Source organism: Pagrus major, chromosome 6 (assembly GCF_040436345.1).
Source record: "Pagrus major chromosome 6, Pma_NU_1.0".
Classification (NCBI taxonomy): Eukaryota; Metazoa; Chordata; class Actinopteri; order Spariformes; family Sparidae; genus Pagrus; species Pagrus major.
This window is the reverse complement of record NC_133220.1, coordinates 26,361,352-26,387,873: the sequence shown is the minus strand read 5'-3', so window position 1 is coordinate 26,387,873 and position 26,522 is coordinate 26,361,352. Positions and strand designations below refer to the sequence as shown.

Sequence of the window (26,522 nt, the reverse complement as noted above, 5' to 3'; positions counted from 1 at the left end):
AAGGGTTTAAAAGTTTTGAATTTAATAAATGCACCCTACATTTATTAGATTACTTGTTAAAGTTAGCTATAAATTGTACATGAGGGCATAATGTTTTTTCTGCAAAAAACTTGTAGATTTAACTTCTGTCAACATTTGAACTGAATACAGTCTGCTCATCTGTGAGAAACAAACATTAAAGACGTAGGAGCACAACATGTGGCAGATGTTAAATCAAAGGATAACTGCATGTAGCTCCACTTGATTGAAACCTTTTTTATTTTGATTTCGGTTATATATTACAAAAAGCACTTTCGCACTCAATTTCACATGATAAATTCACATATATGCATATTGTATGTGATAATAGTGACAGTTTACATGTGAAATGTAGTTCTTAACATTGAAAAATCCTTATTTCGCCTCTGCTTTTTCTTCAAGAGATGGTTTATACATTTACAAGACAATATACAGCCAGCTGTACATCAGTGATCAGCTCTGAAAATGCAACAGTTTTACATTTAAGTTCACTGCAACAAGAATTCACACCAGTATATAAGTCACACATGAAAGTTTCCAAATATGTAAATGTAAATCAACACTGTTGAAAAATACAAATGCCATAAAAGTAGGATATTCGTGGAATCGTGAAATCGTGAAATCCTGCAGACAGCATATTGTGTAATGTCAGCTCATGCTTTACAAAGAGATATCAGTAAGTCACACATTATCTTATTTAACAATCAGTAACAAACTGAACAAGCAAGAGTACGCGGGTTGAGCACCCTACACACCAACTTTTCACATACGATTGAACAGTTGAACAATTGTTTACCTATTTCATCTCACATTTTCTAAATAAAAAATTAAAACTTCCAATTAGACATGTTTTTTTCTCTCTCCTAATTTAAGTATTCTGAGCAGAAACCAAAAGGGTAACTTAAAATGCGGAAATGATTTTCCGAAACCCACATATAAGACCGTGACAGGAAGTCTCAGTAACTTAAGAAATGATGACCAAACATGTATTTGTATAGACACATCCGCACATGTACGATTCCTCCACTGCAGAGCCCTTTTGTACTTACTCCTCTTGATGCTCTTGGTTTCCTTTTCATAACTTAATATCCCATAATGCCTGAAACTGCTGGTGGAGAAACAGAGCAGAGACAGGTGAGCCAAAGTGATGAAGAACTGCTGAACAAGCAACTGGCATCGACGTTGATTTACTGGTATTGATGGTGCTGCTATTTTGAGAATGTAAGAATGGCCCTTCTGACTACATTTGAATGTCAAGCAATGCAGTGCTGCTGCACAGAGTTCTCTCTTGATCACCGGCTTCCCCTGGTCACCCACACAAAACACACAGATGTAAGTTTCAGGTTGGTGACCCCCTTGTGTGACTAAGATAGGGAAGCCCATGCAGGTGTGTTTGTGAGTGACTCAATCCTGAAACAGAGGGATGGAAAGGTGAAGTGGGCTAACTGAGAGCGTTTTGACTGGGTCTTCCCTCTAACTCAAAGCATCAACAGAATCCCCTGCTTACTGAGAACCTGAACCTGGTTTCCATCATGGTTTCATGGTTTCATGGTTTCAATAATGTGACAGGGTTAAGAAAATTCTAAGGTAAATCTTGGTAAATGAGACACATTATTGTATTTAACTCTCTTTTTGTTTCTCTCTGTCTGTCTCCTTCCACCCACTCATGGAACAGATAAATCGCCCACTAAACAGTAAAATGTCAGCCCTTCTTGCCCATTACTAAATCGGTGCATTTACTTTCCATCACTGAACAGGAAATAGACAGGCCCTGGGTTGCGCCACAACCGCTGTTGCTATCTCAGTTGATCTGAAAGAGGTTTCACTTCACTACAACTGTTAGACAAGCTTTCACATGAAACGGCAAATGACACGATGCTTAAAAGGGGCAAGAAATTCAAACTCAGAATTTTGATATTTAGAAGATTAATGAGGTAATAATACAAACTCAGAAATATTAATGTTTTCCATAACTGAATAAACAAGCTGTTCTCAGAGTTAAATGTGGTGTTGAATCTAGAAAGGTGGCAGGGTCCGCCAAATATAGACAAAGTAAAACAGTATGAAATTGTGTTGTCCTTTAAGGTCAGTTTGTTTATTCAGTTTATTCAGTCATGGACATGAAGAGAGTTTGTTATATTTAGTTTGTTTTGGCAATAAAAAAATCATTGAAGCTCTTTTTCTTCTGATTAAAATTTCTTTCCCAAAATTACAGAGTACCCCTTTAATTGTTGGCTACGTCCCTTTGTAGTTACTTTTTTATGAATGGAAAATGCTGTTTTACAACCTCGATCATTTCCATTTTTGGTCAACATCCCTATTGTTTGTGCTAACATTTTACATTTTACTCATACCACAGTTTGAGAATAGCTGGCCTAAGATATCCCAACATATATTCAAAAGTTGAGGTCAAGCTGCCAAAACACTGGATCCTGCTTTTCCTGTAATGCAACTCAGTTTTGTCGAATCCCCTGGACCTTGTACATACTGCATGTCATCCAGATCTCTAGTTTATAACACAGTAAAAAAGAAAAAAAAGAAAAAAAAGAAAACAAAGATAGAAGCCCGTTAACAATGATGCCACTTCTATGGTTGAGGCCCATTTTACACTGTGACGTCTCTCACTGTAAATAGCTAATCACTGTCAACATTTGAGACAATAAGCTGTTGCTTCTCTGTGGGCTCAAATATCTGACCACAGAAGGTGTTTCACATTATCTGTTTTTTTTTTCAGTTGTCAAACGTTAAAACACCTGCCATGACATTACTAACTGGGGTGTGGGCAGCGATAAAACACCCTTTAAAATTTCAGCCATTGAAGAGAAGATAAACAGCAGTTTTGTGACTCAAGATTCACCGGTTAAACAATGACAGACCTATAAATGTTGCTTTTGCTGCCATCTATTGGTTTGAATTTTCCCTTTGCTGCAGTGAATGTGACCCTGAATGATAACACAGTGTGACATTTTGTGTTGGGTGTGGTTAGCCAATAAAAATTAGTAAATTTGCCATACCATTGTACTTTTAATGATTTTATTTTAATGCTGCCTATCAGAGTTATGTCATCGGCGTAACTAGACTCTTATTTATTAGGTAACACTCAACACAAATACAGTCTGTTAGCCAGTCAAATTCAAATTGGGGTTCTTTTTTATTACAGGATTAATACTGGTGGAATAAAATAGGGAAGTTAAACTCGTGGTTTTGAGTCAAGACAATTTAGCCACTGTGACGTCTCTATACTTGTCTCTTCACTCTGTTCGGATCCATGAAATTAGCAGCTACAAGAAGTGATTTCACCAGAAGGATCAACAAAAAGTCAGTTCTTTGGAATTTATAACAATATTATCAATTTATTCAAAGCTGATCTGTCACATCACACACAGGAGGGAGGTAGAAGGCAGGGATTCTGGCTCCAGGGTACTTCAGCAGGGCAGATTTTGCCGACATAAGGATGGGGTTTCTCGAAATTTGTTCTTCAAATTCACTGTTTGATTTGGGAAACAGTGCAGAGTTGTATCTGTGTAAAGTGAGCTGCCACACACGTGCTCAGCTTGCAGTTTTTATACTTCTACTCTGCCCTTGTCATCTTACATACCGTGCACTGCTGCGTTTGTGTGTCAGTACCTGGTGCGTGAAATGCAGTTCGATGCTTCAAACCAGAGGCAGAGGTGTGAAGTGCACATCAGTGGGCTCCACTTCAAAGAACAGCAGACCACGACCATGCTGCAGGAGGTCTCTGCAACACTGCGCTGCAATGATCCCATTTGACACAGCCGAGAAGAAGGTTACAGGTGGGGCGTGGTTTGATATCTCACTAAATTATCTCCTAGCAGTCTTAAGCAAAGTCGTGTTTAGGAGCTTCTGTCGCCCACAAGATTAAAATGGAACAAAAGTGGATTCATATTCTGGTGATTCTAGCTTTTTATCAAAGTAAGTCTAACTTAAATTTTACTGTTTTCTCTAATCGCTACCATGAGGGTGAAATGCTATTAATGTGTAAATGATGATGATGTGTTAAGGCGTTATTTATTAAATCTTTCAGAGATTACTTCAGGAGCTGGTGAGGACATGGCCGTAAATGAGGGGCAGCAGGTTGATATCAGGTGTCGTCCTCCTGAGCCTGGCTCTATGATCATTTGGTTTCGAGTGCTGGACAAATCTGGCATGGAATTCATTGGGTCTTTCAGCAATACTGGCGTGAAAAAACCAAATACAAAGCCTCCAACTTCCATCTTCACTTTCACAAAGATTGCACAAGATTACCTAACACTGAAGTCTTTTAAAGAAGCTGACGACAGCGGCATTTACAGCTGTGCGTCACTCCACAAAGGCACTGAACTGAGATTCGGCACAGTAACTCGACTGGTCGTAGGTGGGTTTTGTTTCATAAATTTGGTCTCATTGTGATATGATGGATGCTTTTCAGTCACACTCTCATCACATATTTCTTCTCTCAAGTTAAAGAAAAAGCAGCCCAACCGACCTCGACCCCAATTGACAATGAACAGAGTCGATGCACAGATGCCCCGCCATGCAATTGCATCAACAGTAGCGGGAAAGGTAAATGTTACAAATCAAAAAATGTGTGTAGTGAATCCTTATCATCCTCATGTTTACGATGCTGTGAAGAGAGAACAGCAGTTGGTAAATGAGCACATGCTTTACAGCGGAAACCGGCCTCTCCATGTTTTGTACTCCGATCATACTGGGCCCACTAGTCGGCGGCTGCGGCCTTCTTCTTCTACTCCTTATCATCACCACCGTGTACTGCAACAGTAAGTCCACCCAAGAGCTTAAAGCTACAAAAACAGCCATTTTGTTTTATGATTTTTGTATGCAGACGATAAATTCTCATGCTGTTGTTTTAAATTCTGCAAATTTTCTGTATTTTTTCCTGCTTCCTTTGATAAATACTTGCATGATTTTGCTATAATGTGTGCGTTATCACATTTTTAACAACCCTTTTTGCATTTGCTGTAGAAATAAGGACAAAGAGATGCCCACACCATTACAAAAGAAAGTAAGTTATTTATTTATATTTTATTTTACTCTGATAGTAGGATTTTAAAAAAAATAGTTAGCTCAGTGTATTTTTTAATTAAATAAGCAGCTGTTTCAAGGAAATTACTATTATCAACTAATGCTAATAAACATGCATGTTGTTATTCATCATTGCTTTTATACTAATTTTTGTATAGGCCTCTATTTTTTTCACGTACTTGTATGTAGAGTTTGTCATCCTCGTTTGTAGCTGTGTATTTATTTCTATCTTCTTTAAATTGTTCTGACTGTTAGTACATCCGGCTAACGACAAAACCAGAGTCAAGTTTGTTGCATGCGCACACATACTTGGCCAATAAATGTGATTCTGATTCTTCACTAATTAAACTCAATTTACTTAATATTTTGTCTCTATTTCCCTGTAATTACTAACAAATTACATCATTCTTTACAGTACTCTTCCTAGTGATCATTAGCAAATTAAAGTGTTAAAGTTTTATTTCTAATGCTGCTTTATTATTATTATTATTATTATTAATAATAATAATAATAATCAAAAATATTATTATTATCATCATCATTAAATACCTTGTTTACTTCTTTATCTCTGTAGACCACGGGCAGCGGCTGATGGAAAACAAATGGCAAACAGACAATATTAATCCACACGGTGCCATTTCACCGACATTTCTTTAAACTTCAGTTCTTTTACAGTGTTGCGTTCTTGTAGCTATTTTATCTGATTTACAGTTTAGTGGCAATCATAGTGAATATTTTGCTGCCGACAAAAAAAAAAAAAAAATACTGTTTGTAATGAAAAATATAAAAAGATGATCAAGGATTCAACACATTAAATACTTTCAAATTCATGGTTTGATGGCCGATAACGCTGCACAATCACACCCAGACTGAACTCTTTTAATGAAATAACTTGAAATGAAATGTCTGTTCATCCATATCAAATAATTTTGATATAATTTAAATCCTGAGAATATTAGAATTCATCACTCTGATTCATGTTTTTTTTTTCCTATTGAAATGTGTGCAAAGATTGTATATAATTTTAATTTTTGTTTCTTTTTATTTTACATTTACAATGTGTACTTTTGACTATGTTTTGACTTTGGTTTTACTGTACTCTCCTTTAGGTTTGTGATTTTTAAATAAGAACTTAACTTGCCTTAATCTTGAGTAGATTGAATAGACAAAAATGATCTCTGATAATATAATTCTTTGCAGGAGGATAAGCTTTCAATTAGTTTGTTTCATTTCTTCAAAGTAGCGCTTCCCTTTATTCAGATTTCTATGGTTTCAAAGTAATGAGGAACAAATATGTAACTTTGTTTTGTTATGTATAATTGTATGTACAGTACTGATATTTTAGAGTTTTCCCAATGTCAGAATTGTATAACAAAATAAAATGTAATACCACTCAGAAAAGCATGCTTTCTCTGTTGCAACGATTCGATTTGTCTTTATTTGTGTTGCTTTTTTCCTTTTCTTTTTTCACACATCAAACCCACTCATTTGCATCCTAATCAGTCATTCAGGCTCTTGGCACAGGGATATAAAAGTTTAACACGAAACTGGAGCGAAGTTGTTTTGTTGTAAGTCCCCCGAGTAAAAAGGAAGTGGGCTGCTACGACTGTATGCAGGGCGAAAAACCAGGAAGTCAGAATATAGAGAAGTGTATAATTCAGAATTTCCCTCACACCTTTGAGAAAACAATGTTTATTGATTTTCTGCAGGATTCAGCATTTTTCCACATATTAAAGCAGTTCATGTTGGGTTGTTTTTCTCCTTTTAACATCTTAAAAACCAGACTCTGCGTATAGAAACACTTTTGTTTTTAGTTTATTTTATTTAATTAGTATTCCCACATCTAAAATATCTCTCATATCTGTTGACTCACACCCACACAAAACCTTTGACATGAAAAAAAAAATAAAAAACTCGGGGGAAGTATATTGATTTTTGATCTTACAGTTGAAAGCCCTTTCTAAATTACACAGTGTTGTCTTATAGAGCAAAAAACAGTTACAGTTTTTTACAGTATACAAAGAAGGGCAGTTTACAAAGCTTGTAACCACCTCAGCTCACTAAGTGCACTTTTGGACACCAGCATTTTTTTTTTTTTTCACTACACGGCCAAATACATACAGACCCTCCTCATGACAGATAGATCTCTCCAGAAAGTAAAAGGCATTTGCAAGAAGCTCTCGAATACAGATTTAAGCAGAACACCTCCTGGAAATCCTCCAGATATCATGTAAACTATGTGTTGTCCAAAATATAAGCAAACTAAGCTGTACACTAGTGTCCTTAAGGCATCTGACCACATCATGATAAAAAACTTGGCTTTTCTGTGTACATCAAGATTGCACAAACATCCCGATACTATACACCCACTCCTCACTGCGCCCCGGCAAGCCGACAGTCACCGCTGCGTGAACCAATGTCACAACTTACTTCAGCAGTGAGTTGTGACATTAGCGGCGTTGGAGCGATGGAAACTGTCAGCTGAGATGTGCATGCAGGACTCTGACGAGCAGCGCCTTCCTTCCTTCAGCACGCTCAACACACCAACCAGCAAAACAAAATATTGTCACTTGTCCTCAATTCCTTTATTCCCCCACGCTTCCCCTTCTCATTCTCCATCTGGTTTTAAAAACTCGTTGACACCAAAAGCCTCTCATCCTTAAATACATGTGAAACCGAGCAAGAAAGGCGCCGCACGCAGAGCTCTGTGTGTGTGTGTGTGTGTCTGTGTCTGTGTGTGTGTGTCTGTGTGTGTGTTGAGCAAGTGTTATGGGTGTGTCTAAGTTCATCTCTCATCCAGTAAACTGTACATTCTTGACAATTTAGAAAAATAGAATCGTCATCCAGAGAGCTGCTCCCTCACTGATGCGTCCCTGTGGCCGGGAGGATGAATTACACCGTCAACCTGCAACACATTCAGCGACACATTCAGACGTCAGTGAGGAAATGTGGACGTTTATCCTCATCATTTATCTGCTAAAATTGTCCAAAAGACGAGAGCAAACCCTACCAAGTGGTCTAGCTCTTGCCTCCCTTCTTTGTAGATGTTGGCACAACGTCTGAGCTTAGCTGACCTGCTAGCAGGTCGGTGGCAGATGGCTCCTCTGCGTGGTGTTTCTGAAATACAAGATTAAATTTAAGAAACATATACATAGAGGGAAGGAAGAAGCAGCACCTTTGCATGCGATGATTTGAAAGATCGATGAGAATTATTTGTGGGAATTAACAAAGCAGAGACAGGAGTGCATCACATGCAGCTTGGTGCAGGCTCCATCGATGGAGACATTTGTTTTTAGACTGATTCAATCATAAGCACACAGATTCATTAATAGTCGATTATAGTGCATATCCAATTTAATATAGGTCTTCATGCAGCAGGCAGGTGTCTTACTTTAGACCTGGACTTTGACTTGCTCTTGCCCTGTAACAAAGTTGACACCTTGGTTAGGCTCAACAAGTCCTCGTTGCTCCATGAGGTGGTGACCACTGGAACTGTAGGTGCTAATAATGGCCTCTAGAGGGCGCCATGTAGCAATGATAACTAAAACATCAGTAACCACATGAAGTGCTGTAAGTCAGATACAGGTTTTTATCATTGGATGTCAGGCTTTACAAACATTTAGATCTGGGCCTGTATTTATCAGACTGCTTAAAATGACATTTTAGACTTAAAGGTGCACTATGTAGTTTTGGGGGAAAACATTTTAATTAGTTTTTTACACCAAAAAAACTCTCTCCATTTTCGTAACTGAATGAACTTAATACAAATAAACAAACTGACCTTAAAGGAGAACATAGTTTCATACTATTTATTCGGACCCTGCTACCTTTCTAGCTTCAAACAGTGTTCTGGGACCTTATTTTCCTCTTGAGAACAGCTTGTTTATTAGTATAATACTAGTTTGTATTATTTCTTATATGCAAGTTTGAATTTCTTCTCCAAAACTACATACTGGCCCTTTTAGTGAAAGATCAAACACTTCACTTGTACTCATTCTACCAACTAAACAAATACAGTTACCTGTCAAATTGCTTTTGACTTAATGTGCAATATGTAAGAATGTGTGTGCTGTATAATTCAGAATAGGAGTAAGACATGTTTCTTCACTTTTCACAAGAACACCTGAGGTTCTTGCTCTTCAGAGCATTTATAAGTGAAGTTTAGTACATCGGGCTCATGGCACACAGATCCTGTTTTTACCTTTGGTTTGTCCGTCTTCGATTTTAACTCATCTGGGAGCAGTGTGCCTGCCAGGTTGTCTAGGACAGGACCTGCCATTGGCTGGGAAAGAATAATAAAACATTTTTAAAAAAGAATAAATAAAATTGGCCCCACATAGCAACATTACCAACTGCAACTCAAATCTGTTATATAAGGAGGAGTTGTAAGGTCAGTTTTAGTTAATTTTCTGCGCTACCTTCAGGGGATCTGAGTCCAGCACAGGAGGTTCCAGCTTTGTTGTGGCTGCACATGATGCAGCAGCTGCAGTGGGCAGTGGAGCAGCTTCAAAATCACCAGCCAGCAGGTCCAAGGCTGTTTTATCATCCATAGTCTTCTAGAGAAAGACAAGAATTCAAACTATCTGCACACATATCATTTCACAGTGTGTGTATGTATGTGTGTTTGTTTCTGTGTGTTGCATTTTTACCTCCTTGGGTGCTGCGGCTGCCTTTTTCTTTGCTTCTTCCATTTTCTTAAATGAATCGATAAGCAGATTCCAGTAAGTTTTCAAATCAGAAACCCTCACACAGTATTTTTGCTCATGGTTTGTAAAAGACGGTTGTTTTGTTTTTTCCCACATAACATGCACCAAAACTGTGAATCAAGCTCACGGCAGCTGATGATCATTAAAACTAAGAGTCTGAGTTCAGGTTAGCAGCTCTGTGATGATGCGGGGGACCACCTAATTCATTAGGAGCTGCATGAATGTGTGGATACAATTTCATATCAACACAGTTTACCTTACGATCTTCCTCTGTGGGTCGATACTCTGGCGGCAGCGTGTCGTCTTTCTCTCCCATCTTTATCAGCCTCTCTTCAACAATCTTTTTCTCCTGCAACAACCACACAAATCAGGACAGCTGAAGTGACTGGTGGACTGAAATTTTTAAATATTCTCTCTCATCCTGGCTGTGCTCCTGAAGCATAATGGCTACCTTGACAACGTCTTTACAAGGAACCGGGGCGGGCTGAGGTGCGGGTGCGATATCCTTCAAGGTGTCTGACAGAGCGTCCAGAGCGCTGTCTGTTCCTCCTGACAGCTGAAAGCACAGACAAAAACGTTCAGATTGAAGTGCAGGGTTTTAGAGAGTCTAAGTGGTCCAAAGAGGTTTAAGATGTTCTGGCGTGGTTACCTGCCGGGCAGTTTGTGGGGGAGCAAAACCAGACTTAACTGCTGGAGCAGCAGTGGAGGAAACAAAGTCTCCTGCCAAGGCATCCAGAGCAAAGTCAGCAGAGGACTGAGGAGGACAAAACGAAGCGTAAAAAAATCTGTTCGGGAAGTCTCAAATTGTTTCATCATCACTTGTATCATTAGGGCTGCCGTAAACTGTGATAAATCCACAGTGTACCTGTGCAGGAGGAGCTGAGGGGATGACAACAGGAGCGTGGACAGCAGGAGCTGCTGAGGAGGTCATCAAGTCTCCAGACAAAAAGTCCAGAGCATCGCCAGTGCCAATGGTGGGCTGCAGGAGGAGGAGAGGAGGGACATGTTAAGCTCTGATTAGGAACACTGTTTTTAAGGATCAGATCTTTGCCTCATCAGTGCAAATATATGTTTTCCAAAACAGCTCTGCTAATAAAAACAGCGTATGAGTGAATGTGTCCCAGTCTCACCTCAGGTTTGGGGGCAGGCAGTTTTTGGAGTTTGTCCTTATCGAACCTGTACTCTGGAGGAAGTGTGTCCTCCCTCTCTCCTACACGAACACCTTTCTCCTCCTTGACCTTGCCCTCCTATGAAAAGGAAAGAAAGCATTACGTTACCTGGTGGGAACATTTTTTTACTACAAATGCACACTTGTAAACAAAATAATGGTAAGTTGTCTGCATGGTTCTTTGCAATTATTTCATTTTTTTTTTCACATCCATGCATTTCATATATATGTAACATTGATTTTCTACCGCGCCATAAAGCAGAAAAAATATAGATAAATCCTATGTTTTTGTGTGTTTGGAGTGCTAACGCTTTTTGTGTGAGTTTGTGTGTGTCCCATACCGAGACCATGTCCTCAGGTCTGATTTTGGGGAGCTCAGGTCTTGGTGTGTCTGTTGCCAACGTGTCACCGAGAGCACTGAGAGCGTCCAGAGACATAGAGTCGTCCTGAGGAGAAAACATGAGAGGAAGTATATCATTTACTTTCTTTTAGCCGGATACAGTTTAAACAAGAATTTTAAAATATATAGTGCAAATGAAGAATTTCAGAAAAAATGTAATTTTGTATCCTCACAGTTACCTTCCCAGACTTGGGTTTTGCAGGGGTGACATCAACTGGACAAACTGTTTTCTGCAGGAAGACAGGGACACACAGAGGGACATGTTGACGAAAAAGAAGACGTGGGACGGTAGAGAATGCAAACACAGGCGCACAGCTGAGAACACAATATTATGTCCAGGAGAAACACAGTATAGCAAGCCTAAATGATATGCTAACACACACCAGTGGCTTTACCTCTGGTGTCTTCTTCTTGGAAGGAGGGGGGACCGGTGCCTGAAGTCCTGAAGCTTTGGTTGGAGCCACAAAATCGTCAGAAAGCAAATCCAGAGCTGACAAATCCTCTACTTTGGTCTAGAAAACGGAGACAAGAGCTTTTAGGGATCACAAGGAACATTTTAAAATGAAAATTCATCTTGATTTAACACAAAATCTTGAAAGAATACTTTTTTTTACTTTTTCTCTGGTTTCCAGCCGAGAGTTGAATGAGACGAACGATACCATTCCAAGGTGTGGCCGATAAGTAAGAAGCTAGGAGAAGTTAGCTTAGCTTAGCATTAAAACTAGAAACAAGAGGAGACAGCTAGCCTGGCTTTGTAAAACCACGTTGTTTTTGCAGGTTTTTTTTGTTTGTTTGTTTTTGGGGTGTGTTAATAAGTGAAATGTATTATTTATTTATTTATTTTTTCATTTGATTCTATTTTCAACCTTTGGACAGAGCCAGAGTAACTCTCTTCCCGGTTCTAGTTTTTTATGCTAGGCTAAGCTAACCGGCAACATAGACTACAGACATGACAGTGCTATCGGTCTTCTTTTCTAACTCTCTGCAAGACACAGCAAAAGCATATTTCCCAAAATGTCTACTTTTTTTCCCAATGATATAACATTGCGAGGGAAATGAGAATACGGAGATGTGACATGTAGACTGTGCTAATGCTAAAAATGCACACATCATTATTAAACAGAACAGCACACAAAAATGCTACCATTACTTCTGCTTCAGTATACATGTTTCATCCGCTGGACTGATTCATTTGTACATCAACCTGCAGGTCTGAGCTACTGGAACCAGTGCTGGATCCTACCTGTGCAGGAGGAGCTGAGGGGGTGACAACGGGAGCGTGGACAGCAGGAGCTGCTGAGGAGGTCATCAAGTCTCCAGACAAAAAGTCCAGAGCATCACCAGTGGCCAAGGTGGGCTGCAGGAGGAGGAGAGGAGGGACATGGAGGAAAATGTTGTATATCAATATCCTGCAGTTATTATTGTGTTGATATCACAGTAAGACTTTTAGTCCCCTCAAGTGAATGTGTCCCAGTCTCACCTCAGGTTTGGGAGCAGGCAGTTTTTTGAGTTTCTCCTCATCAAACCTGTAGTCTGGATGAATTGAATCGTCCCTCTCTCCTACAAAAACACCCTTCTCCTTCTTGTGTTTGTCCTCCTACAAGAAATACAAAAGGTTTCTGTGAGGAGCTGAAACACAAATACTATAGATGTGCCAACAGCCGGAGGCCTTCTGCAATCAGAAGCTGTGAACTCTGTGTGCTCCTACCGAGACCATGTCCTCAGGTCTGACTTCGGGGAGTTCAGGTCTTGGGGTGTCTGCTGCCAGCGAGTCACCAAGAGCACTGAGAGCGTCCAGAGACATGTCGCCCTGAGGAGAGAATAGGAGATTGTGCTCAACTGATCCGTCATATATTCACAGTTTAAACATTTAAATAAGATTCCTCCCACGCGCATGAGTGACAAGGTAAACTGGTGAGGGAAAGAAAAGCAGGGAAACTAATCTGTACATTTCCAGTGTCTCACCAGATCAGTCTTGAGCTTGCCGTCAGTGCTGTCCTTTACAGCAGCAGTTTTCCCTCCTTTGGCTTTTTTATCAGCAGGAGCAGGAGGACACACAGCCACAGGGGGGACGGCACAGGACTCCACTTTCTACACCAGACAACAGAGACGACATTAAACTTTATATTCATGACCTATTTCAGCTGTACTCTCGAATGTGATCACAACATTTTTAAAGGCATTTGTATCCAATAAGTGTTGCTGTGTTCTTTTACTGTGAGAAAATAGCTTCTACTTACAGTGTCAGTATTTTATAAGTAGTGTCACTTCTTGCAAACAATTAAACGCTGGTATCAGACTGAATATCAGATCTACTATCTGTATCTCTGTCTGTTTAATACATGAAAATATCTGTATTTAGATCAATAGAGAGTGTTCCATGTTATTAGCAGTGCTAGCATTTGGTGATCCCACAACTTTTTATTTAGCACCACAAGGTGCAGGTCAAAGATTTCATTCATTTATTCTGGAATACATCTCAACATCTACTTGACGTATCGACACACAGTTCTGTTCAGACCCTCATGGTTCCCAGACGATGTTTCCTAATGACTTTGGTGATCTCTCTACTTTTCCTATAATGACCACACAAGGTCACCATTTTTTATTTGAAGTGAATGTCTCATAAACCGTCGGGTGGATTAACATTTATGTTTCTCAGGATGAATTCTAATAACTTGGCGATCCTCTGACTTTTCCTCTGACACCATCACTGGGTCAGAACCTCACAGGAGACGCTTATGGGGAAGTGGAAGTGTGAGCTCACTGTACCTTGGCAGTCGAAGCGGAAAGTCCAGCCTCCAGAGAGAAATCATCAGGGACTTTCTCCGTCTTGGATTTTTTATCAGCAGGAGCAGGACACACAGCAACAGGAGGGGCTTTCTACAACAACCAACAGAGATGGCATTTAAAGAGATGATGTGTACGTTGCATTAGTTTGTCTGCTGTTACCAGTGACAGATCTACAATGTACCTGTACAGGAGCTGCTGAAGAGTCCAGGAAGCCTCCAGACAAAAAGTCCAGAGCCTCGCTAGTGGCCATTTTGGGCTGCAGGAGGAGAAGAGGAAGGGACACGGAGGAAAGAGAGTGGTATATTTTGAATGCCAATATCCTTATTATTGTGTTGATATCACAGTAAGACTTTGAATGTGTCCCAGTCTCACCTCAGGTTTGGGAGCAGGCAGTTTTTTGAGTTTCTCCTCATCAAACCTGTAGTCTGGATGAATTGAATCGTCCCTCTCTCCTACAAAAACACCCTTCTCCTTCTTGTGTTTGTCCTCCTACAAGAAATACAAAAGGTTTCTGTGAGGAGCTGAAACACAAATACTACAGATGTGCCAACAGCCGGAGGCTTTCTGCAATCAGAAGCTGTGAACTCTGCGATTGTTTGTGCTCTTACTGAGACCATGTCCTCAGGTCTGACTTTGGGGGGTTCAGGTTTCGGTGTGTCTGCTGGCAACGAGTCAACAAGAGCACTGAGAGCATCCTGAGGCATGGCGCTCTGCGGAGAGAAAAGGGGATTGTCACATATTACTACTACGGAAGTAAGAAGAAGAGAGCGCCGGGCAAAGACTAGGGTACAAAGTATTTTGCCCACTGCTGTATAGCTCTGTCATCAGTCTTGGGCTTGGTGTCCAACAGAGACAACATTCAACTTCACACACTTCACTTAGAGGAAACTACTGAAAACAACAGGATATCTGAGCACCGTCAGCACCTCAAGACGTTTTCAGGACAGTGTTCCTGTGAACTTACTGTACCTTGGAAGGAGCAGAGGGGCGTCCAGCGTCTGAGGCTTTCTCCATCCTGGCTTTTTTATCAGCAGGAGGAGCTGCTGCAGAGGTTTGAGATTTCTGCAACAGAGACACAACATTATGATTTGATTCTTAGCTCCATCCGTCAGATGCCTCTATGATGACACTGCACAGACGTGATAGTTTTACTTTACCTGTACAGGAGGTGGTGCGAAGCTAGCAGGGCCGGCAGATGAGGCACTGACAACGTCGACATGGCCCTTTTTCTATGAATTTCATTTAGAAAAAAACAAGATGGGAATTTGTTAGACTTCTAAAAAAAAAGATCCCCCTTTTAAAGGAGTAATATGTAAGACTCCATCCCAGTCCATAGCTCCTGTGCTAGCGGTGTGACATTTACACTCCTCTAGTCCCCGAGTTCCCAGTCAGAACCACTAGCTGCACGGCTAACTGAGCTAACTAGTTAAGGACAGCTACAGTTAGCAGCAGTTAGCAGTTACTCTGGTTATCTGCTGCCCCCTATTTGTTTTGAGTATGAATTTGACAGGTGACCAATTCTTACATACTGCACCTTTAATGTTATAGAGGAATGTAAGTGTAGAGTCGGGACTGATACTGTCAACAACAGACATGCCAGACTGGGAATGTTAAGCATGGAGTTTTGTCTTGTGTGTACATGAGATGTGAAGCTGGAGGAGGAACTAGCAGCCGAGTGCTACATGTTTTAAGAATCTGACCTCTGGCTGCACGCCTGCAGCTGGAGTGGTGGAAGACATGAAACCAGCTGACAGAGAAGCCAGGGCGTCGTCAGTGCTCAGTGGTTTCTGTGTGGAAAAACATGACATGACATGAACAGACTTTTAAAAACTATTAATCTGAGCAAATTACTCCAAATTATGATCCATAACAGCCATATGATCCTCCACTAGATGGCATATCTGACCAAGTCAGAGGCAAAATAATGCAAACCAGATTACATGTACCAACAGTGAAGGAAAAGTACAGGCACACCCTTCACATTCCTTGAAGACATAACAAATCACAAATAAAATCTTTTAAAAGACACATCTGACACATAAAACTGCTTCGACTGAGCATAAATATGATAAACATCAAAAGTTAAAACACAAAACTCACACTGGAGGAGAGTATCTGGGTGGAAACAGATCGTTTGACACAGAACTAAAGAAGCCTCATGCAAGACAAAAAGACTAAGTGGGAGTCGGCTATGATGCAAATGTGGGTGTGTTGACGGTGAGTAAATAGTAACCTACATGTGGGTGGATATCTCAGTGTGTAATAGATGTATCAGTGTGTGTGTGTCTATGTGGAGGTGCACATACTGTATATTTATATAAGTGTTTGGGTTTGTTGACAAGAGCCAACGAGCTAAGATGGAGAAGTCGGGTCCAGCGCTGTTTGCTGTGACAACACCCACCAGTGCAGTGCAACATTCCCAACTCTAGAGGAACCAGATCATCCAGTGGAAACAGTGCTTCCTGAATGTGTGTGTGATGTGATTTGCTTACACATGTTGGTAAAAGTTTAGTATCTGAACCAGAAATCAGTGTTGTGCAAGAGATTGTGACTCCATTAAAGGGGAAAGTTCACTTACAGGGACGTCCTTGGGTTTGACATCGGCAGGGACTGGAGGCTAGGGGAAAAAATATTCATTTTAGAATATAAGAAGAAAAATGCTAAAATCATAAAGGGTGTCAACAAACACTGCCTTAAATGATTACACACGTTACAAAAAAGATTCCCTGACATACTCTCTCATTTTGCTATCTCACTATGGTACAGGTAGTTTTGGTCTTATGTGTCCAGACTGGAGCTAGCAGGTTAGCACGCTAACTGTCATACTGGTTGTTAACTGGAGATAATTCTAGTTCATTTTGGATTGCTTTTATGAAAATCTTTCATATCACACCTTTAATTTAAATCTGTGACTATCTTGTCAAAACAAATGAGTGAACTAGATTATGAATCTGACCACACTTCTGATGCCAGTTTTAGGTATCTCCGTCGCAATACAGTGGAAGTGAATGGATTTTTATTATGTGTTGAAAAATGACATTTCAGAACTTCCCTATTAGGCTACTCTACCTCAGTGGTGCCCAAACATTTTTCCTTGGAGTGCCAAAACTTAAACTTAATGGTGGACCATGGGCCAAAAGCAAGCACCTATTGTATTGTACTGTTAAAATTCAAGAGTCCTAAAAAAAATATTCTGGTAATTTCATAATAGTTTCATAAAGTCATAATAGTTTTCTCTCTTGTGTTTATGACCTAAGAACAGGTGAAACATGTTTTGCCAGGATAATCTTTCTGAGTTGCTTAAAGTTTTTTTTTTCACTTGCCTCTCAAGGCTTCCATATTGCCAACACAAAGTGTCACTAGTACTTTGCACGCCGTGCTCAGATTATGAGAAATAATTCATAATCAGGGATACCACATATTTAAAGTGTTTAACCTCACGAAAAATCCATAACCAGTTAATCATATCATATACTTCAGCTAGAAACATGTTGGGCCAAATCAAATTTTATGGCAGGACAACTTTGGCCCATGGGCCGCACTTTGGGCCCTGCTTTAGATAATCCTCAGACCAGAACAGCTTTCATATGAACTTCTTCCTACTGAAGAAATAGCCCTTCTAACAGTGAGGTCTGTAAATGGGAGAAAAACCTCTCTGCTGGCAGTGTGGCAAAGTTAAGTAGTGAATCAGAAGTGATGAAGATGAGAACCACTGTGGAGAACTGACCATATCTTCAAATCTGTATCCTGGAGGCAGCGTGCTGTCTCTTTCTCCACACTTCTGACCCTTCTCAGAGATGATGTCATGCTGTGATACATGCAACACACACGGTTACTCACAACAGATCCATGCTGCAGCTCAATGCAATTAAATACCTGTTCAGTTTATATATGAGCACACACACGAGTGCACACTGCGGCTGTTCTGTACCTCTTTGACCTCTGGCCCCGTGTATACAGGCTCTGGTGCGACAGGATCAGCTGATGGCAGTATGCTGGCCAGGGCATCAAATGGATCCACTTCAGGTGCCTGAACATGCAACACAACTCAGCACACTAGAGCAACGCAACATGCTTTTCAAAGCAAAGGGCTTCAGTAAGACTTTACCTCTTTGGCTCCTTTGGCTGCTGTGGGAGGAACCTCCACCTGCACCTGCAACACAGATACAGATTGAGTACTCCCACCTCCACCACATTAAACCTGCATGCGTCATTGTGGTAGATTTACAGTATGTGTGCTTCAACTCAATAGACTGCACTAATTGATTGCAAGTTGATCCATCTACACCGAGCCAGACGTCACTTTTCGTCATGTTAATTCCAGACAGAAAATAAAAATGGTGAGACTTAATAATATTCTTAAAGGAGACCTATTGTGCTTTTAGTTTTTTTTCCTTTTCCATCAGTGTTTTATATACAGTATGTTCTTGTACATGCAAAAGATCTTTACAATGAAAAAGGCCAAAGTCCGACAGAAGCTCCTCTCTCCCACAGAAAACACTGCTCCTGAAATGCCTCGTCAGTAGCCTTTAATCCCGTGACTTTGTGACATCACACTACGTCACCATGTCATACATTTGCATAATGTATGCACAGCAGTTAATTTGGCACATGAGAATTGATTTAGCACAGCTGCTCTGTTGTTGTTAGCAGTGCTGGGTCAGGCACGTGTGAGCTGACCAATCAGAGGAGGGCGGGCCTTAAAGAGACACAAGCTAAAACAGAGCGTCTCAGACAGAGGGGGGATACAGCGCTGCAGCACTGGACAAGAAAACTGATGTGTTTTTTGAGCACTAAAGCGTAAATACGTCTTCTTTAAACCCAGAGACACTCCCCCAAAGTCTGACACAAATGAAAAATCTCACCAGCCTGAAAAAAGTGGTCAATTCAGACAGAACACCATGAAGACATTCAACACATCATATTCATGACCATTATACAAGCAGGAAATACACAGGACAGCCTCCACCTCAGTCAGTTTCAGGATCATCTACCTTGGCTGCTGCAGCTGACTTTGATGTTTTAACTGGATCAACTTTAGCCACATCAGCCTTGAGTGTTGTGACGGCAGCGGCACTCTAAAATACAACACATTTGAATCTTTTATAAGCCAAGTAAATGTCAAGTAAAATTACAGGTCCACTGTGCATGCACAAAGTCGGTAATATACCCAAGGAAGCAAATAAAACACAGGACAGTGAGGGGCCGACCTCTGGAGAAGAAAGCTTCCACCAACTTGATGACAGTCATGAGTGTCAGCAGGTGTTGTGCAATGAAACTAGCCCGAGAAGACAAACCAACAGACTGCACCTCTGACTGACTCAGATTAATGATGTATGAGTGGTGATGCAAGTGGACAGGTGTGCACTGTTTGCAGATACAATAACAAGTGCAGGCATGCTGAGCAAAGTGCTGCAGAGAGAAGAACAAAAGTCCTTTATACCGCCCAACTGGTCATCGCCGAGGTAGAAGAAAGAGGGCGAAAGCAATGAAACTCCCAAAGTGAGCACTGCCCAGAGCGAGAGTGTTGTCAGGTAAAGGAAGTAACGCAACCTGATGAGACTCTGCGACACATAGAAAATGTTGCAGAAAGAGAAGAATAAAGCCAAGTAGTAGTAGTAGTAGAAGTACACCTCAAGGGAGTCATGGAGGCAATAAAGATGTAGCAGTCGAGTCTACCTTGGCTGTGCCTTTAGGTGACTCTTTAGGTTTGGTCGCTGCCACGCCAGCTGCTGCAGCTGCTCCGGCAGCAGCAGAAGGAACTGTAGCTGTGGCTTTGCCTTGAGAGACAGGTGGAGTCTACAAACACGTAGCCAAATGATTACTCAAAAACACAAGAAGAAAGATTCACAGAACTTCACAGTAAAGCCAGTGAACATATTGACGAGAGATGTGGACGACATTTTAAACAGTGTTAGTGGAAACAGAGCAGAAGTAAATGTACAATGATCACCGGTCAGATCGGCCACTGTAGTCCGACTCAAGCACAAGTACATGTTTCAAATGTGCTGAGTTGTTAATTACTAAGGACGACTGAGACGTATCTGACCACTGATCACAGTGTATGGTTACATGCTGGTGCTTTTAGCCCATTAAAACATATTTAATACTTTACAGTACTGCTGACTTTATTCTAAACACTCCAAATTGATTTTCTGCCTCCTAGGTAGCTGAACAAGATATGTAAAGGTAGTACAGTAAGCAGAAAATGTGTGGGGTATTCAGTAGAGATGTTCCAGCTTCATTGGTAGGTTTGTCAGCAGGATCACACCAAAACTACAGAACGGACTTCCATGAAACATGGCCCAGAATAGACCCCATTAACCTTTGATGCGGATCCAGGAATTTTTTTCTGACTTTCTATAACCTTAAGAGATAAGGCGTTATCTGCAATATTTAGGCGGCTGGTTGCATTCAGGTGTACAAGACACTGCTGAGAAATAGCAGGTCCTGTTTCAAGTCTAATACATCACGTGGTATCTGCTTAGAATTGTATTCGCCAGCCACGCTGTTAGAAAATCAAATCTAAAAATCTACAATAAAACAAAAGACAATGACTGAAACAATAAGTTAACATGATGTTGTGGTAAACAGTCATGTGAATTTGGTCGCTTCATATGAGAGGCAGCTGACACACACATCATGTATGCTGGAGTTGCCCACAAGCACATGGCTCGACCAACGTGCATTATCACATCAGCCCTCGATCACAAGACGTTACAACCTGACAGCGAAACAACCTCAATGAAAAGTAAAGGTGATAAAATGTACCTGCCAGCTGGTGGAACACCAATCAAAAATGTCATTAAAATGGTCAGCAGTGATGTAAATAGACAAGAAAGAAGCGCTTTCGTCATAATGTTACCTTTGACATCTCTTTAGGACCGCCTCCCGCCCCCGCTGATGTCATGTCAACAATAGCAACCCCAGCGGACGACATGTCAATAACAGTAGCACCTGCCGGAGTAGTGTTAGTCTACAAACCAAGGAGCACGAGAAAGTTATTCATGAGGACAGTTTGTGGTGAGCATTCATCCCAAGCGTGATGATGTGAGAGCTCACAGCAAGTGTTTGTCATTCTAATGCACATGAAAGGTCAAGAGGTTTGGATGGCTGAGCCAGAAGATGAAGGCAGTGAAGAAGAAACGTGAGCGGCCTCATGATGAGTGCAGAAGGAAGAGGAGATTCATGTTACATCACACCCAAACAGCCAGAAGCCCCCTTCCATCATTTATAGATCCAGAGTCCGTCTACCTCTGTTTTGGCTTTAGGGGACCCTTTTCCTGCGGTCCCAATTGAAGCACTTCCTCCTGCTTTGACGCCACTTCCTGTGGCTCCACCTGTTGCTGTGGAAACCACCCCAGGCTTTGTAGCCATGGCGGATCCTGATGAAGCCTTCTGCAACGCACCAGATGTGGAAAAGTCGATCATCTACCTTTATCACAGCTCACTGGATGATTAGAGTGCCAATATACATTTGCTTGTGACAGCTGCTGATGTATTTACTGTTTCATGACAAAATTAAATGAATTGTTAAAGGAGTAATCCACCAATTTAACACACAAAGGTCAGTTTAACTGACATTGTCCTGTGACTCTGGACAGACCTGGCTTTGGCTTGAATGAAATGATGTGTCAGATTGTGTAGATAAGATAGACTGCTGCATGTTTTTTATCATGCATCTTCATCTTAGCAAAATACCTGACCAGTTTTATAAAATAATGTACAGCCTGAAGGACTGACTGTAGAAGCATTCTCAAAACACTGACCATTATTTGGCTACATAGTGACACGAGCAATTAAACCAGCCCAGTGCCTCGATCAGCTGGTTAATTTATAATAGTTATGGAGACTGGTCAAATTGTGTTTCCTTTTTTCCTTAATATTTTTAGTCTTTTCAAGGCAGCTGAAGAGCAGCAGGGGTGCATGCTCTACCAGCTGAGCTACCGGAGCACCCCATGATTCTGTAAGAGAAGCTGTCTGTAGGTGTTGTCTTGGAGCGGCCTTTAAAAATGTGTGTTAATACAATATTTCTTCAGTGGAGACTCATCTGGTTAGTCGCACTGCGACACACAGTCCAGTTTCCATGACATGGGATTATTGTTATGTAACAAGCAGATGATTTAAAATTGCGCCATTAATAAAATGCATGTCATATAAGTTCATAGTTGGGTGAAAAAGTGTTTTAATTCATGTTGATGGAACAGATTCACCTACAATAAGTTTAACTCAACATCTTTCAACCCATCAGGATCACGAGGTCTTACTTGTATTTACTGTAGTCAGTAACAGCAAAGTAGGCAGTGAAATAAACAAAAAAGGGCTGGGCACATAAGGCCGATAGAGACTACAGAAGATATTTTCGCATTAATGCTTGAATTTAAACATTAGTTTTTTAATCTGTCACTTGTAAGTTTCCCAATTTTATGGAAGTGCAACATCAAATCACTGGACTGCCCTTTAAAGTTGAAAAAAGCCCTGCTCATGTACACTGCCACTGAAACATGAAGAGCTGAACCCCACTAAGTCGACCAAGAGGTATGAAAAGGGGCAGCAAGGTCAACTGCCAACAAGAGTCACTTTTAGCTAAAGGTTAATGCCCGAGTAACACAAGCTTAGTCTGTAAATAACTCTGTGTTATTCTCTCACATTATAATTCATTACTATTTTAAACATTGGTGCACCTATTTTCCGCACAAAGCCACTGTGAAAGTCCAAATATCCCACTGAAGCCTTTCTCAACAAGCCAGACACCAAAATAGACAATGTTCAAGCCCCGTTGTTGAAGGCCAAGTGAAAACACTTCAGGCTGAGCATGTTGATTTGTTCTGTCACAACACTGTCTGGCTTTAAAGGAGAAAAATACTGCAAGACAGTTAGACTACAGTCTTACTGAAAGCCTTGTTTTGGAGCCAAAATCGGCTTAAAGCAAGACAAAGACGAGTCATTACAAGACTTTCATTACTTTCACTGTAGAGAAACGGACTTTCCCTTTTGGTCAAGAGAACCAGTTTGTCCTGTAGTTGTCCCCTATACAGACTTTTAATTACGTACAGCTACCAAATAAGTCTTTGTTCATGTCTGCCAACTGTTTTCTCACAATAGACATCATGCTGGTTTTTGTTAACATCCTCAAACAAAACTGACATGAAGTCACGAACAGCACAATTGTTTTTTTTTTTATCATAATACGTGAACTCTTACTACTACTACTACTGGTGTATTATCTTAGCATGTCCGCTCCCTTAAGCTGTAAAAACCCTTTAGAAACCACTCCAATCAGCTCACTTTGATCCATTGTTTGAGAGCTGCATCAATGGGTTAAACTTCTTCCCCCTGACTGAGAAACTGGGTGTTACCTCGCTTGTGCTTGAATGCAAGGAAGAGGAAAGTTTTCTTTTCTGCATGCTACCGTTCACAGGACAGAGCTAACGCTACTCCCTTCACTTTATTTGAAAATATTAATAGCCTGAAGCTGCACAGTGAAAGGAAATACTACACATAGTCCAGATAATGAGCAGGTCAGAGGTCAGGCACACAACAATCAACCGACTGAATGTGGGAAGTTTTCAGAGAGAGATGCAGGGAGAGGAGAGGTTAAAGGGTAATGAAGAGGAATGTTTGATACCTCGTACTGTGCAGGCTTCACGGTGGAGACCTGAGCTGCAGGTTTGGGTGTGGCCTGGCTAGGCTGCGACTAGAGAGAGACAGAGAAAGAGACCAGAGAGAAAAGTTATGCATGTGCGGTGAGAAATCTCACAAAAAACATCATAATTATATCAAGATTCACTCGGAGCAACATCTCTGTTTCACAAGAGCTGACATGTGTGGAAAGATTTCACATAGCTCATCTATGAATGGGGAGGAAACACGCGTCACCACAGCTTCAAACTGCACTTTTTATGACAAATATATAGAGACGTACAGACAGGAAACATTTACAACAGAGCAGTAACGTCCTGCTGCAGAAGGCTCGCGAACACATCCATCATACTGCAGTCAGAGGTGGTTGATTCAGGCGCTACATTCCAGTCAGAAGGGTGCGACCTGTTCGACAGCAGAGGCTGAGTATTATTGTTTTCTGGGGTCGCCTCGGCAACTGTCAGCGGCGACTGTAGGATTCACAAGTTGCTGTTCAGCTGACGTCACACAGAGAAAAATTAAACCTGAGCTCATTCTCATCAGAGGTCGACCTATGACTACTTGAGACTACACCCACACCCACACACACACACACACACACACACACACACACGTACACACCAAGTGCAGTGATATCTGTGCTGCACTGTACTTCCTCACACAGTGTCAGAGTGCCGCTGTGATTTTGTCTTCTTCTGGTAATTTGTCACATCACTACACAAAGGAAAGACCTAACCAGAGAAGAAATTAAACATGTAGGACACTGTCACTGTGCCCATGTGTGTCCATGTTATTCCTTAAAAAAGGTATAGTTAAGTCTATTTTCAAATGCTGTAACAAAAGTAGCATACAAGCTAGGGTACTTTTTCTGTGAGTGTCCTCTTTTGTCTATCTTTAGTTTAAAGAGCCATTCAAACTGTTATATTGTTAAAATGTATCATGCAGTTTAAAATTAAAGCTTGTGTCCATAATTTTCGTGGGGAGATGTTCTACATACTCTACTATTAACACATATTTATTTATTTATTTATAACTAGACAACCCTAGTAAGGTTTGTTTGAAGTGTGTTTAAAACGTCACCAGTGGACTAAGAGTGTTTATGCTTATGTGTTTCGAAATAGCATTTGCTCGAGATAACAAATCTTGTTTACTCGCGATAAAGGGTTCATTTCATTAGTTATCTCAAGAAAACAAAAGAAAACAAATTTCCCCAAAACATCAGTTTGATGTATTTCAATCACATATTTAATTTCCAGTTTTGTTTTTCTCGAGATACCTCAAGCTAATGTTATAATTAACTTGATACACACACTGGTCTGCTGTGTTGGTTCAGCTTTTATAGGAACAATTCCCCATAACCTAACATGAGTGTATTTACATTATGGTTAATTATTGTGAGGATAGACTTACATACAGTGGTCAACTTACAGCAGGCGTTTTACTGTCTAGTAAACTTTAACCAAAAGACTTCTTGTTTAGACATCTGGAAAATAAATGACCCTCATTGGTGGTGTTTGCATTTCCAGCTTGAATCAGTTGCTACAGTCTTCAATACGCCATCGACTCATGCTCCTGATCTCTGATAACATTATATGTAATGAGAGGAAACAATCTTTTGTTTCATTGTGATAGCGGGTTGATTATCTCCCTCTCTCCAGATAACAATGCTTGTTTCCTCATCTCAAGATAATGAATTAAAAAAATTATTGCAAGCACAGCAGTTCTTGCCTTCCGTACATAATCGCAGTAGTATGACACAACGCTAAAGGCTCAATGACTGATAATCAGCTGGGTTTCCAAAACAACTCTGACGTCTTTCCTGTGTTTCAAACATCATCTCAATGACAACAGCATACACAGACTTCAGTCACAGCAAATGAGGTCTTAATGTTCCTTTCAGAGATTAATAGATTATGTTTTGGGGTTATTTCTTCAGATACAGTTTGGTCTAACTGGCATTATGTCTGTCCCCAAATTTAATTAGAGTCAACAGGGAACATTCAGCGTCATTATCCTTCTGGTCATGTTCCCTCAGCAAGCATAGAAGCATTAAACAAGCTGACAGACAATGGTCTATTTGTCCATTAACATGTGTAAAACTTTATAAGGCGAGTGCATTCACCTCATCGAGGGACCAGGGTCTATAAACCTTTCTTTTCTGGCTGAGGGAAAGTCTTCACTCACTTGGAACAATTACAGAAGGAGTTCACTTCATTTGGAAAACTCTAAACTGATTTGTTCATTTCTTTACAGTCTAAAGGACACAAACTGTATCACTCAGCACGTATTAGTTTACTTCTGCGAAAACAACATTTCATTTTACATTTAACTGTATTCATCCTTGCATTATATATTGTTATATTAATAACAATATATCAGTATTCAATATATATAGTTACAGTACATACATTAAAAAAACACATACACTACTACTATCAGTATTGTGACCAAGATCTATACTGAGCAGGGCATTTTCCAACTAAAAAGTAAACTTGTCAGGGCACAAAAACTATGTCAACTATGTTTACTATGCAAAAATATATGTTTGGCATGTCTTGAATGATATTTCTTGTTACTAAGCAGCTCACATTTACATATGCCTGAAATAAGCTAATATAGCAAATACACCAACCCGGGCCATATATCGATCAGGGTCTTTATAAACTTCTCCTTCAGACTGGAAGTCATGAAGGAAACAACCTGGACTGTTCATCACAGGCTGAGAATTCAACCCTGGACCCACATATTGTGA

At 40.5% G+C, this 26,522-nt stretch overlaps 2 protein-coding genes across 12 annotated transcripts in view; one reads left to right on the top strand and one right to left on the bottom strand.

The window, feature by feature from the left end:
* Positions 1-3,688: 3,688 nt before the first annotated feature.
* cd8a (CD8a molecule) lies at positions 3,689-7,177 on the top strand. 4 transcript variants are annotated; one of them, XM_073467565.1, is made up of 6 exons: positions 3,689-3,812; positions 4,064-4,393; positions 4,480-4,581; positions 4,689-4,796; positions 5,002-5,041; positions 5,636-7,177. In XM_073467565.1, exons 1-6 carry the CDS (start codon positions 3,776-3,778, stop codon positions 5,682-5,684), a joined length of 666 nt encoding a protein of 221 aa, XP_073323666.1. In that variant the 5' UTR covers positions 3,689-3,775; the 3' UTR covers positions 5,685-7,177. The 4 variants fall into 4 exon arrangements, with proteins under 4 accessions (XP_073323666.1, XP_073323665.1, XP_073323664.1 ...); XM_073467564.1 differs by lacking the exon at positions 3,689-3,812 and adding an exon at positions 3,822-3,951 and having other exon boundaries at positions 4,486-4,581; XM_073467563.1 differs by lacking the exon at positions 3,689-3,812 and adding an exon at positions 3,822-3,951.
* cast (calpastatin) overlaps positions 6,861-26,522 on the bottom strand; it is a 39,819-nt gene continuing 20,157 nt past the window's right edge. For 3 of the 8 annotated variants that reach the window (XM_073467558.1, XM_073467559.1, XM_073467561.1), the window contains 30 exons: positions 23,757-23,825; positions 18,237-18,281; positions 18,060-18,158; positions 17,856-17,936; positions 16,707-16,745; positions 15,829-15,915; positions 15,286-15,357; positions 15,098-15,190; positions 14,737-14,838; positions 14,501-14,617; positions 14,310-14,384; positions 14,108-14,218; positions 13,301-13,426; positions 13,044-13,145; positions 12,816-12,932; positions 12,579-12,692; positions 11,731-11,847; positions 11,515-11,565; positions 11,277-11,381; positions 10,898-11,014; positions 10,633-10,746; positions 10,417-10,521; positions 10,219-10,323; positions 10,024-10,116; positions 9,711-9,755; positions 9,480-9,617; positions 9,263-9,343; positions 8,453-8,482; positions 8,072-8,178; positions 6,861-7,966 (listed from right to left, as the gene is read on the bottom strand). In XM_073467558.1, the coding sequence (XP_073323659.1) occupies positions 8,080-8,178; positions 8,453-8,482; positions 9,263-9,343; positions 9,480-9,617; positions 9,711-9,755; positions 10,024-10,116; positions 10,219-10,323; positions 10,417-10,521; positions 10,633-10,746; positions 10,898-11,014; positions 11,277-11,381; positions 11,515-11,565; positions 11,731-11,847; positions 12,579-12,692; positions 12,816-12,932; positions 13,044-13,145; positions 13,301-13,426; positions 14,108-14,218; positions 14,310-14,384; positions 14,501-14,617; positions 14,737-14,838; positions 15,098-15,190; positions 15,286-15,357; positions 15,829-15,915; positions 16,707-16,745; positions 17,856-17,936; positions 18,060-18,158; positions 18,237-18,281; positions 23,757-23,825 (2,649 nt within the window). In that variant the 3' untranslated portion in view covers positions 6,861-7,966; positions 8,072-8,079. Of the gene's footprint in view, positions 7,967-8,071; positions 8,179-8,452; positions 8,483-9,262; positions 9,344-9,479; positions 9,618-9,710; positions 9,756-10,023; positions 10,117-10,218; positions 10,324-10,416; positions 10,522-10,632; positions 10,747-10,897; positions 11,015-11,276; positions 11,382-11,514; positions 11,566-11,730; positions 11,848-12,578; positions 12,693-12,815; positions 12,933-13,043; positions 13,146-13,300; positions 13,427-14,107; positions 14,219-14,309; positions 14,385-14,500; positions 14,618-14,736; positions 14,839-15,097; positions 15,191-15,285; positions 15,358-15,828; positions 15,916-16,706; positions 16,746-17,855; positions 17,937-18,059; positions 18,159-18,236; positions 18,282-19,122; positions 19,207-19,807; positions 19,928-20,993; positions 21,105-21,382; positions 21,527-23,756; positions 23,826-26,522 lie in introns of all 8 variants that reach the window. The other 5 variants (XM_073467554.1, XM_073467555.1, XM_073467556.1 and 2 more) reach the window with 5 other exon arrangements.

Bases quoted from the DNA above. Each gene is read 5' to 3' on its own strand.
- cd8a (XM_073467563.1), top strand. From the start codon at position 3,903: ATGGAACAAAAGTGGATTCATATTCTGGTGATTCTAGCTTTTTATCAA. The intron at 3,952-4,063 runs GTAAGTCTAACT...TAAATCTTTCAG, and splicing joins GATTCTAGCTTTTTATCAAA to AGATTACTTCAGGAGCTGGT. The intron at 5,042-5,635 runs GTAAGTTATTTA...TTATCTCTGTAG, and splicing joins CCACACCATTACAAAAGAAA to ACCACGGGCAGCGGCTGATG.